The 13645-nt window shown below is 36.5% G+C and overlaps 1 protein-coding gene across 1 annotated transcript in view; it reads right to left on the minus strand.

Moving 5' to 3' along the window:
• Positions 1–1331: 1331 nt before the first annotated feature.
• Positions 1332–13645, minus strand: part of LOC122716671 (UPF0489 protein C5orf22 homolog) — an 813536-nt gene continuing 801222 nt past the window's right edge. Inside the window, exons 7-8 of the mRNA XM_043939973.1 lie at positions 3656–3874; positions 1332–1511 (exon numbers count right to left, since the gene is read on the minus strand). Of these exons, the coding sequence (XP_043795908.1) occupies positions 1382–1511; positions 3656–3874 (349 nt within the window). The 3' untranslated portion in view covers positions 1332–1381. The remainder of the gene's footprint in view (positions 1512–3655; positions 3875–13645) is intronic.

A 13645-nucleotide genomic window follows, 5' to 3' on the forward strand; every position in this document is an offset into this window, starting at 1 on the left:
CGCGATGATAGGAATGCTTTGAATGTTTTTCCAATCGATATTTAATTTTTAACTCTGATTGGTAATGATTGAAATCGATAGATGGTGTTCAATGAAAGATGTTGAATATCCGGTATTGATTTTATTAGCGAAACTTTTAATTTCGATCCCCGAATTTTTTAATATTCCAATGCGTAATCAGATGGTATTGACAAGGATTCTTTCGCGTTTCTCCGAAACTTAAGAATATTTTTTTAATCATAGAAGAAGCGTAATTAAGTCAAAAGTAACTCGAAGGACGTGGTAGAATTAAATTACCTGTAGCGGAATTAAATTACGCGCAATCAAGTATATTAACAGGGATTCTTTCACGTTTTCCTGAAACTTAAGAACCACAGCACGACAAATACACAATTAAATAAAAAAAAAGAAAAAAAAGGTGACCCGAGGGACCATTTTACCATTATCTTCCAAAAAAGTAGAATTATAATCAAGATAATGATTAAATATTAAAAATACTTTCTAAAATTAGAAATCTCTCCGATTTATTAGAAATCTCTCGCGTTTATCGCGCGCCAGAAATTCGATAGGCAAAAAACATTATACATACACGTTTCATTATAAAATTTGAATGGCATCCAATCCACGAAGGTCTCGTTTCTCGGTTTCAAGAGACGCCAGCATCTTGGAAGAAGGAAGACGTCTTTTTTTCACTCTTCCTTGCCTTTTTTGTCCCGGCCCGGTGAAAAGGGTTACGAGCAAAAGGGAAACGAAAAGAGACGGAAACTTGGTAAGCTCGTAGAAAGAGGAAGAAGGGACGATCGCTGTTAAGACGTGTGGGAAACTGGCCTACGGTATGCAAATGGGCGGTCGGCGTGAAACGAGAAACGATAGAGGGGGATGCAGGGTGTGCTCGTTGCGCAAAAAAAAAAAAGAAAAAAAAAAAAAGAAAAATACCAACCTCCAGGTTGGCATTGTGCTCTTATAATGGACCAGTGGCACCGATCTTATGTAAATCGTTGGCTCTGATCAAAGACGTGCCAGTTTCCTTCTTCCTGCTCGCCTTCTGATCTTTCTGATGTATTCCATCGATTCCACGATGCACGACTTCTCGACTTAGTTTCCTTTATCCACCCCTCCCTGGAGCACCAGTAATTAGTCTTTACGAGCTTTTCATTTGGCCCTTACCCGAGTACTCGTTGTCTTAATAACGACGACGAGTGCTCGAGCCAAGGGTCTATTTTTACGATCCACGTTGGAATGACGCTGGAGGAACGGATACGATTAACAGGGATGAATATTTTTTCATACAAACGTTTATTGAATCAAAATGAAATTCGCCCCATTAAAATGTATATCTCGGGGGAAGGAGAAAGGGTGGTGTGTTTATATTTTTTAATGGTTAATGGGTTTCCTCCTTTAGATAGGCCAATTGGACGTCGATCTCCCCCAGATGTTGGCGAAGTTCCTCGAGCACTTCAATCTGAATTTGATCCACGTTCTCTGACGGACAATATTCGTCTTGACTGGATCTGTAAAAGAATATAATAATTTGATCGTTGCATCTTTTTCATTAAGATGTTGCATCGATAAGCGTTTAATTATTCGTGATCCTGAGTTTTCAAAGAATTAGGAAAAAAATTCAGAATTATTTACTGATAATTTCTATTTCGTTATTCGATTAAAATTAATTACGTTTTAAGATAAGAATCGATACAAAAGTAATGATATTATTAATGTATATTATGAGAGATAAACAAAATATTGTATATACAAAAAGAAATATTGAGAATAAAATTAAATAAATATCGAGGAATAATAATTAATAGGAATTGAATTGATCGAAGATTCGACGAAATAGATCTCTAGAAAGAAATTTATATTTTTCCATGGTAAATAGTTTATTCTTGCTCGTTAAATTCGCTTTCACTTTTTGTTTCTGTTTAATCGCCGTCTGGCAAACTGAAAGAGAACCTCGATGCCGTCCAGAGGCGACATCCGGCGGCGTTTCCGCGTCTTTCCCGGAAGTGAGGGGTGCTGGGGGTGGAGACCAAAGGGTCGTCGAGGGCTGCAAGTGGGATGAAATCGATTTTTTTTCTGCCACCGCCGGAAGTCCGAATACTATTTCCCTAATTTTATCACGAGATGGCGCCAAATCAACCATTTACGGATCATTCTATTATTTCCATCCACGTTTCCATTGCATAATTTCTGCTAGACGTTTTACGAGATAAATTAACGATTTTATCTTTTTGATTAAATATTTCTGCTTTTCTTTTTATTTTTTGCATAAACTAAATTGTAATATGCAAGAAAATCATATATGATTTTATTATCTTTACGAGATTTGAATTTAAAATGATTTTGAAATATCACGCGTGTTCAAAGTTCGAGTGAAATTATTTTAACAGAAAGAAAAGTAAATATTCTTTTATACAACGTATTAAATAAAAAATTATTTGATATGCAATCATTTTTTTTGAATTCCATTGCATATAAAATTGAATTTTTTAATATTCATACATACATGAATTGATATTTAAACTTATATAACGATGACATATTACATATTTAGACCAGTTATAAAAATATCGATAAAATTAATTATATCAACACAATCAATCGTTATACAAATTCGTATAAAAATTCTCTCATTATTTTAATATCCTAAACACATTTCCAATCATAATTAAATTTATAAAAATATCACAATTCACATTGATATTACACGTATCGCAAAGCTATAAATTTCAAAGAATTCGTCACTATTCGAGCACATCTCGAGTACAACCGTGGAAAGATTTCCTCTCTGGGCAGACGTGATCTCATTAGTATCGTCGCGTCTGCCGCGTATGTGTTTCATAAATCACAATTTCTCGTGGCGTGGCGTGGTGTTTATTACGAGAGCCGGGGAAAATTGAGAAACGGATTACCGTGTCTCGCCTTAATCATCCGGCCAACTAGAGCGTGGAACAGAGATAAAGGAATAATTAGCATCTGTCGCGGGACATCGAAGACAGAGACATCTGACAACGAGTGCCGAAAGGTCGGGATTTGATTTCGTACACCCCTTACGAGGCAACCCCTGGCCCACATGGAGGGGTGGGGCTTGATGGTAGCCGAACGTCCATGAACCCACCCTTCGCCCGGCCCAACCATACCACCCCTTACGATCCTCCCTTTTTCTCTATTCCCAGCCCTCCCAGCATCTTCTTCCACGCCATCTGCGACCCTGCCTCCGCTCTCTATCGAAGATAGAGGCGGACAGCCTTGGAATTCAATTTGACGAGCTTTAAAAACGTTTCGCGGCTGGATTTTTATCGACGGATATTTTTATTAGCATCCATTCCTTTCGAAGGGATGGTCTCTCCTTTATTTTCTTCTAAATTTCGTATAAAATATTTTGGACTGTCGTATCATGAGAGAGGATTTGAATTAAATTTTCGTATAATAATATTTTGTATTTTGCACGATCGATTGGATTAGAATTTTGGAAAATAATATTTTTTGTAAAAACGATACGATTCGTTACAATGTGCGAAAAAGTTTGGAAAAATATTATTCGTAATTTTGCGAATTTAAATTTCCATAAAAGAAAGATTTTGTATAAAGATTTTTTATTAGCATAGTTCGGAGTAAAAAATAATTTTTAAGTGAGATATATTAGATATATTACCTCGCAATCGTTACAATCGTGGGAGGAGCAGGCAAGGCAGCCAAAAAGGATCTAAACGTTCCGCTGATCAATCGATTGAGATCGTTCGGTTTAGTGACATGGTCTGGCAAATCTGTATCGTCTCTGGTGCATCCTGCATCGTGTATCATTTTCCAATCTATTTCCGATTGCTTGTAAACTCTGGTCAACTCTCGATAGATCAGTTCTACAGCCTCGTATCTGAAACAAAAAATAGTACAAGTTGATACCATTTTACAATAATAATTACTCATATCATTAAAGATAAAAATAATACACTCAATTTTCTTCTATTAGCATTATTCGAATGAAATTTATATATATATTTTTTTTTACTTTATTTCAAATAATTTTCTTTTGCTTTTTGCAATTTACACATATTCCGATCAATTCTTCATTATATTCATTACATCATTATCATTATCATAAAACAAAAATTAAAGAAATTGCAAATAAATTTATGTTTAAATTCAAAATAATTTAAGAAATTGCCAAATATTTATCGTCCTGTGTAACCAAATAGAATCAAAAATATGGGAACTCGTAAGAAAAAGTTGTGCCAAGATTCGACCAAGTTCGACCGAGTGACAAAATTCTAGAGTCCAGTGCAAGAGCAGGCTGGTAAATTTCGTTAACGCGTCGTAAATAATGAAGGCGAACGAGGAAAGGGAAAATGGGAAGAGAGAGAGAGAGAGAGAGAGGGAAAGGGCGGGCAATGGAAAGTTTATAATGCCAGGACGATAACACGTGGCTGCAAAAGTTGAGGCATTTCCCGAAGGCACGCGACGAAAGTTAACACGGCCACGAGACCAGTTTCCGGGTGGTCGTAATTTGTACTCCGCTTCCTCCCCGCCCCCTCGACCACTATCTCTTTTTCTCTAACTCTTTTATAACGGCCCTCTCCCTCTCTTATCTGATCATAAGTTTTCCTCGTTTTCTGCAGCTGCAATTCGTCCTACGGCCCGGGTCTACACGGCTACCGTTATCAAGGCTACCGAGATTTCACTCCAAGATTGCCGATATCTATGTTAGTGGATTACGATTTATTCGCGAAATCGCTCTTCCTTCATCGTTCCAGTCTTGCCATAATTTTTCGATTATCGTTAGAAATTCCTCATCGATTAAATTCTACCGATTTTTAGCGAATAAATTACGTTGAAAAATAAATTACATTCCTCTATTCGAATTCTCTTTTCATTCGTCTAAAAATCATAATTTTATTTCACAATGTAAATTTTTATATCGGTGTACTAAATTTCTATTTCCTTCTAGATAAAATAAAAAGAATTTAAACTTAGAATTAGATTTCTAAATTTCTGTTTCGTATCGTGGAATTATATATTGCACTTTCTATTATATTTGGAAAAAAAAAAGTTTCGTATCGGAAAGTTTTTGATACGAATCACGCGAGAGATCATTGTCGCGGCAAGAAATTCAAAAGTTCCAGGAACGCGGTGGACGTCCAAGAAGCGCGTAAGATAAAATCGGTCCCACGAAATTTCGGGGCGTCCAGGTATGGCAGATCAAACGTGAAACAATTACGGGTGCGTAGACGGACGATCGACAACGACGAACGTAATTGGGCCCCGAAAGTCTTTTCCCCCGGAGAGGACCAGCTGCGTGTCTAGAAGCGATGTGTGCCCCGTTTGCTAACGCGCTAACTGTTCATAAGAGAAGACCATCGCCCACTTTTTCCTCGCTGAATATTAATTATTCTCTCTCAGGAAAGTACACCTGCCCTCAACCCTACGCCGGACACAACCTACATACATAAGCCGCATACGTGTATCAACGCGGCTCATGATTCTTGCCGCAGATTATCCTAACAGTTGTGTAACGAAGTTGGTAACGATCGGCCTCTCGAGGCTATGAAACCGGTCCCTTACTTTCCGTGACCTGGTATCCGCAAAACTGATGGCAAGTAATTCAGTAATTTTTTATTATGAACGTCTATTTCTTTGATACGATTCTTCCACGATTGAAATTTGTTATATAGATATTTCGTAAATTTACGTTTAACATTTTCTTTTTTTTTTTTTGTGAAAACGTTGTTTCTCTCATTTTATATATCGAAAATCGAATATGGTTCGAATCGAGGGAGAGAATTTTTGATAAGAGGCTCTGCTTTTTAAGAAGAAATTTAATAATTAGTAATTTAGAAATTAATTGAATTTTCATAAATAATTTTCTCAGAAACAAAGGATTATCTTCTTTTAATTTATGTTACAATTTTCAATATATATATATATATTCAATATATAATCTTTAATGAACACATATCTTTGCAAAAAAAAAAAAAAGACAAAATTAAATTATCATACAATCAAACTACAAGTACCATTTAAAATTAAACTCACACTTTCTAAATCGACTCTCGTTGCGCTACAACGTAAACGATTCTTCCCTCCACATTCATTAATTTTTTTCCCTACATTCATATCTCGAAAAAGCAGATGCAGTTAAAGAGTGTCCTTCCAACGTTTTTTCACGCTTCCACCTCTATCTCTACGATTCATATTTTTCAACGTGTAACCGGTTCTCTTATTCCCTGTCACTATTTTCTTTTTTTTTTTCCTCTCTTTTTTTTTTTTTTTTTTTTCTCTCTCTCTCTCCTCTCCTTAACGCGAGTTCCCATCCCCCGAATTCGTTCGACACACGGACGACAGACGGAACATCGAGTGGAGCTTCGGTAACGCACAGGGTGAACGAAAGGCACAAAGGTCGGTGGAAAAGATGAAGAGGATAACGACGAGGAAGGAAGGGAGATACAGAAGCTGGTCCACGTCGAATGAGTTAACGGACAATGGCGGTCCACGTTGGAAAAAATAAAGGAGAAGGGAGAGTGGTGGGGGTCCCTCATTACGAGGGGCGCCCCCGGTGTATTTGTCGATAAGGGTGGGGGGAGGGGGGGGGAGAGACCTATATGCAAATGGTCGTCCCTCGGCCATGCGACGGCAAAGAAAAAAAAGTTTCCCTCTCTCTGTTTCGCCCTGGTTCACCTCTCCGTTTCCCTCTGATGCACGAATAATGCTCTCTCTTTCTCTCTCTCTTTCTACCGCCACTGTGTACCAAAGTGGAGAAAAAAAATGGGAGGGGAGAGGGTATAATGTATCGTAATCAGATGATCAATTATTAAGAGCGCGGCAAAAAAACAACGAGGGTTGACATACGACTGACAGGAGAGAAGCTGTATCCGGATATACCCGAAGGGGAGGGAGGCCCCCCTTTCTTCGTTCCTCTTCCTTCTTTCGATATCTTCTTTTTCCATTATCCGGTTTGGCAAACGTTTGGAAAACGTTGGTACGATTATAGCAGTAATCGATAACACGAATTTATTACATTGGGCTTGGAATTTTGATGCTGGATGTGACAAGGGGAAATTTGTTATTCTGTGACGAAAGAAATTAAATATTCGATTCGATAGAAAATTCTAAGGAAAGGGGCGATAAATCGAATGAATGTTTCATTTTAAAATTTGAAGTTGTTGGATACTTGTTAATCGTTTATTAATAATAAAAAAGCCGGGGGATCAACACGCACTTATTTCTGCATATGTAATAATAATGCGTTGCATTATTAATCGTTGGATGAAAATCGTTTGGGAAAAATTGAAAATATTGCTTGGAATAATGGTCGTGCGATGTTAAATAGATCGGGCAAGTAATGTTGCGTTTAAAGAACCAATACGTTATTTGCACACTGACACGCAGTGAGCATGTTAGATAAAAGATATAATGATAAATTGTTCCTGATAATAATACAATATATCTGATCAACAAGATGAATTATAGATTAGGTTAAAAAAAATTCGTTACACGCGTGCTTTTTAACGCGACATTCACTTACAGTTTTAATATCGTATTATAATTCACGCGAAATTATTTCACAAAAATCAATTATATATTACGTATAATAAATATATTATTTTTTTTAATAAATAAATCCGAATTAATTTCTGTTTCATCGACTAACTTTTAAATTTTATCCAAGGTATATCCAGAATTATTATTCCACCATCTGAATGGATATAAACGCAAATAACATTTGCCTGAGAAAATATAGAGGGAGGCACGTTAAGTAGAACTTTTCATGTTCCGGGATGGAAGATTGAACGCGATACGAAATTGTGCGCATGAACAAACACCGTTCACGGGGAAACCCGTCCAGGATATTGTTTAGATATGCATAATAAATGTATCGCTTTCTTCGGGTCTCTTGCATAACCGAGCAAACTTTCTAGGCATGTGCGTCGAGAACGTTAGGACAATAACCCCCGATATCGAGTTACCAATTTTTAATGGATGTGGATCTAGCTGCGATCATGCGTGTGATCGGAGGTAAAAGCTCATCGCGTGGATATTTAAAACACGTGTCCGTTATATTCAAAACTTTGCTTTGTAATTATAATATGTATGCACTTATTGAAAATGCAGACAATAGGGATGTATAAAAGGATACCAGAGAGAAGTTAAACAATTTTGATATACGCAAAAAAAAAAAGTAGGAAATTAAAAAATTGTTTAATTACAACGAAATACATGCACATCGATATAATTCTATTTAAAGAATATTTACGATTTTTATTTATGAGAATTTTATTTGAGAATAATAGAGAGATATAGAAAATTTTTATAATAATAGGTGGTGAGTTCATTGAAAATTATTTAAAACGATCTTGATAATACGTAGGTAGGGAAGCGTGAATGTATAATCTTTCGAATTATTGCTTGGCTTTTTGGATTAATAACGCGATTTCTGATATATACGATCATTTCCGAGTTAACCTCCGGGTTGTAGATCATCTTCCCAAATTTAATGAGATATTTGAGTAGATTATTCCCCTTAGCAATTTTCTACTATCATCTTTATTATACTAATCACAGTGATTCCGATAGAATATAAGATAATTATCGCCATCCCAAACGCGAGAAACCATTCTCGAATTCTCTCGAGATCGTGGTGAATAACAAATCACTCTATAATTTACGATCAACAATTTCGGAAATGCGATCTTTATACCAACCATTTAAGTCGTTATAACTTTCTAAATTATCGTGATCCTATTTTCCCCCTTTTGACACTTTTAACCCTTTTGAGAATAAATTTTTTTAGAGGCTGTGGACAAAATTCTTTCTTGCCAATTATTAACGATAGAAAGATACTTTTTTTTTGCGATATAAAGACACAATATTATAGATATTTACTTTTTAATTATTTTATAATTAATAAAAATAAAAAGGATTAATTTTTATTTCTTCTTCTTCTATTTCACATAGTTGAATATTGGTAATTTCTCTCGACGACAATACTCATTTTTGCCCGTAGTTTGATTAATTTCTTTTTAAAGATTTTTAATGCTTATTATCCGTGTCGATCGTGAAAATTGAAAAGGACAACGATACCATGGATGTACCTGACTCGTGGCACGTGGCCCTGAAAACAGGACAATTTGCTGCATACTCGCAGGTAGCACGAACATATTTGGGGTTGCGGCAGGTATACGCCTATATATCGAGGCGATTCTGAGGGGTGGCTTTGCCAATCAATAGATATTCATCCCCATCGAACCATCGACACCATTGTCGATACACGATGCATTCAGCTACATTGTGGGACACATTGCAGGTTGCACTTTGATGTACCGTGTTAAAGAAATCATTCATCAAACGATCGACACAGGTTCCTACATTTTTCTATATTTCCTTCTTTTTTTTAATAATTGAAACCGTGTTAAGGGTATAAATTTATTGGAAATGATATAATTTAATCCTCATCAAGAATTTTAAATCGATTAAATTGAAAATATTACTATAAATACTAAACTGTTATTACTATATAACTATTATATTATTTTATTATTATTAAATAAGAGAAATTTTTAAATATTTGAAAAATTAATAATAATATTCTTGTATTGTTCTCGAAACGCAATAAAAAAGAGAAAAATAAATCATTCGTTGAAACGAGAATTAATTAGCCGAAATTCGTTTCCTTACCAGTCGCAGTTACTATTGAAAATTTGAATCTTATATAACTGGTAAACCACCCTTGGATCCCTCCGCGTGAAATTAATTAATTAACGGTCGATTCGACATTGACTGAGAATACGTGTCGCGCAAAATCGTCGTACGAAACCCCGTGCACGAGGAGGAAGAGGGTGAGAGAGGAAGAAAAGGGAGGCTGGTCTCCCGACCTCCCCGCGTGTCCCGCTGCGCGAAAATTTGCATACACGTTCACGATTTAATTAGGTTACGCCTAGGAAACGGGTTGAAGTTCACACACTTCATTAGAAATTCGAAAGGCCCAGGTTTTCATTTTGACGTATGCTCCTTTCTTCTTGTTTTTTTCTCTCTCTCTCTCTCTCTCTCTCTCTCTTCCGATCTCGATTCTATCGCCCCTGGTTCCTTCTTCCCGCTCTCTGCCAACGATAATTGAATGCAGACGGTATTAAAGATTTATTTTCGTGTTTCGTCGCTCGCTCACGTTTCTTTTCATCCACGAATTGGAACGTAACTAGCATGTTTATTTGCATGAAATTTCGCTCGAGGGAACCAACCCCTTCTCTGAGAGTATTCGTTGATAATTTAACTACCGAGAGAAATTAATATTAAATTATAATTATTAAATTAATATTGGAAAAGGAAGAAAGAGAGTGAAAGTGATAAGAATAGGATTATCCTCGAGCATAAGTTTTACATTTTAGAGTAATAAATGATCGATTAATTTTTTATAATGCAACCTCCTTGTATAAATTCTTTTATCCAATCTAATTAATATTTTACACAAGAAATTTAAATAATGTATTAAAAAATATATTAATACAAGATACGAATTTGAAAATTCGAAACACAAACAATCTTTCTCTCAATTAATATTCTCCCAGATATTCTATCATACAGTAATCAAAACAAAACAATTCTCACGAACGAGTTCCTAATCAATAAACATTACGAGATATCGGTGACAGAGAGATTATCTCTTCTTCATCGCGAATATTTACATGACCGATTATATTCAACGAGACAAGAAAGATAGAGAGAGAGAGAGAGAGATACACGAGTAACACGATACGATTACAAGGATACATCGCATGCTCGCTGTTATTGTCAAGATAATTTGCATAGAACCAGCCCCTACTAATTATAAATTTCATGCGGCACAACCGTGGCAAGAGTGTCTGCCTGTCTTCACGACGAAGCGTACACCAACATCCTGATCCCGAGGCGGTGCCTTAAATCAGGGCCTTTTATGTAAATGATATCGCATCCGTGCATCAGCTGTCTTAGCCTATATTCCTATACGGAGGATTCTCGGAGGAAACAAAAATGGATCGACCGTCATAACCTTCCAAGGAGGGGAAGGATGTGAAAAGGTCTGGCACACCTAAGGATGCGTAGTAATAATAGTGGCCTAGAACTCGTACACTCGGTAAACTCGACGAAAATCGAAGCGAGTATAACCCTGGATGGTGTCTTAATTGCGATCGACAATTCGTTGGAACGGCTTAACGAACTTTCCCTTTGTCACTCATCGTCCCCATCGTCGATCGATCGCGGTTGAATACCGTCGGGGAGTCGGGTGGTAATAATTTTTTTTAAGAACTCTTCACTCCCCTTCATCCCCTTCCACGTGCATCCACGGTCGCGACTCGCGTATAAATTGCAATTTAACAGTGGCAAGAAGGAACGAAGTCGATGAACCAGTCGAGGGAGGGAGGCGGTGGTCCTCCTCCGCTCCCTCTCCCCGAGGAATTTTATCGAGAGACTCGTAATCCTGGAGGAAGAAGGAGGCGCGGGGTCGTTTAATAACGTAATTAGCCCGAAGGATCTGGAATTTCTGCGCCGGATCGGGAATAAATTAATGCAATTATCCTTGGATCGAGGAGGATCGCGAGTGGACGAAAGGGGTGGAGTTAGAGCAACCAACTTCTCCTTCTTCCTTTATCCTTTTCCTTCGAATTTTTTCTTTTTTTCTTTTTTTTTTTTTTTGGTCGCGGCACAATCGTTCGCGAACGATTTCGCCTTTTCCTCGACTCATTGTCGCCATTCCACCTTTGGAGAGGAATTTTAGCCACGATCCATGGAGCGGAAATCGAGCGCTTATTAACATCTCATCGATTCGGCTCGGCCAATTAACTTACTTTTTTTTTTTTTGCGCGCGCGCACTGCTCGAAAGCTGCATCCTCGAACTCGTTTTTAAATGAATACTCCACGGAACCGGCCGCCCCGCGGGTGGTTTCTTTAATATGCTAAATATCCCGCCGCACCGCCTCTGGGGAAAAACGTAAGTTCCTAAAAACGGCTGACCATCGGTTAATAATTCCTTCTCTTTTTTTTTTTTTCTTCTTTCTCCTTGTTCTCTTTGTTATCTTATTCTCTTCTCTCTTTCTCTCTTTTATTTTAATTCTCTTCCCTTCTTTTTTTGTTTCTTTCCTTCCTTCTTTTTCTTTTCATTCAAGCCTGCCTCTCGGAATTTTCGCGGCCGAGGCGAGTAGTTACGGTCAATTATTAAGTTAACGACGTTACGTCGACGTAACGTGTTCCCTGAATTGCATCACTTGTACGAGACTTTCATCGTAAATATCCCGCTTTGTAAGTCTGATATTATGCAAAACGATTCTTTACTTTTTTGCTTACTTGCCTCGGTGCCCGATAAATAGATATACTTGAATTATAATTTTTCATCAGTGGATTATTTTTTAGAGGTTCAAAAGAGGTTCCTCTTGCTTTGTATATTATGCACATAATTTTTAGGTTATAGATATAAATTTTTGAAAATCTTTCTTTGTGATGTTGTTTAAAAAATATTTAGTTGATAATGAAAATATATTTTTTTACGCGATAATTTGTTAAGTAACTAAGACTTATAGAATAATCTAAATTAATCGTTTAATCATACGCTTATTCAGTCGAAAAGAAAAATTTAAAACTCGTGTCATTCGAGTATAAAAAGAAAAAGAAAAAATATGGAACAGAGGGTATTCAAGGTATTCCATAACGCGTCTTCCACCCTCGTGTTTGGACGTTTATTCGATATATAGTAGATCATCGGATGGCGACGTGATCTCGCACGAATTAACCGGCCCGCATATGAAAAACGATGCTCGTATGCGTATCCGTGTGAGTCATGGAAAAAAAAAAAAGAAAAAAGAAGAAAAAGGGAGGAAGAAAAATAACGAGAAAGTAGAGGAAGGGGAACTAGTATAATTTGTACGAAGGGGCACGTCTTCCGTTCTTCTTTCGTGGATGGGTCTAGATTCTCAGGCACGGGTATGCAAATGCAATAAAGAATATTCAGGGACGTAGCTGATTTTTGGTTAATCGAGGCTTTACGAGAAATTTTCGTCTAATTTAGAATTTGATAATTTCGATAAAAATATTATTAGATATAGATACGTGGACTTTAGTTCTTAATTTGATAGTTTAAAGTACATGTATTAAGACACACGTTTATTTATTAATTATTTATTAATTATACGTATAAATATTCAATAAATAAATTCAATATTCAATGCGAATAGTTATAACATTGTTTATACTGATTTAGAAAGCAATTACACAAATATTTTTGAAATTGTAAGTTCAATTCACAAATAATACATTCAAGTTAATTTCTCATAAATTTTTACATCATTTTTACGTTTTCTGAATCAGTACTATACGAACAAATTGAAATTACTTGATTCAAACCCTTTAAAATAAATCATATATAAACATTTTCCTTTAATTCTCTGAATCAAAACATTCTTAACTTAACAAACTTATTCAATTACCACTCGATGCAATTAAATACCTTTCCTTATCATACTCCCAATCACTGACTCACAAGCAAAGAGTTTCAACAAAACCAACAACAATCAACGACCCAACGATACACGATCTTGTTGAAATCGCCAAGAATCGAGACGGCAGATGCGCCCCTTGAATCACGGCCCTGGAAGAGAAGGAGGGCTGAAGGTGGCCGTGCAAAGGG

This window comes from Apis laboriosa, unplaced genomic scaffold, assembly GCF_014066325.1.
Source record: "Apis laboriosa isolate Shangri-la unplaced genomic scaffold, ASM1406632v1 scaffold47_cov149, whole genome shotgun sequence".
Lineage (NCBI taxonomy): Eukaryota > Metazoa > Arthropoda > Insecta > Hymenoptera > Apidae > Apis > Apis laboriosa.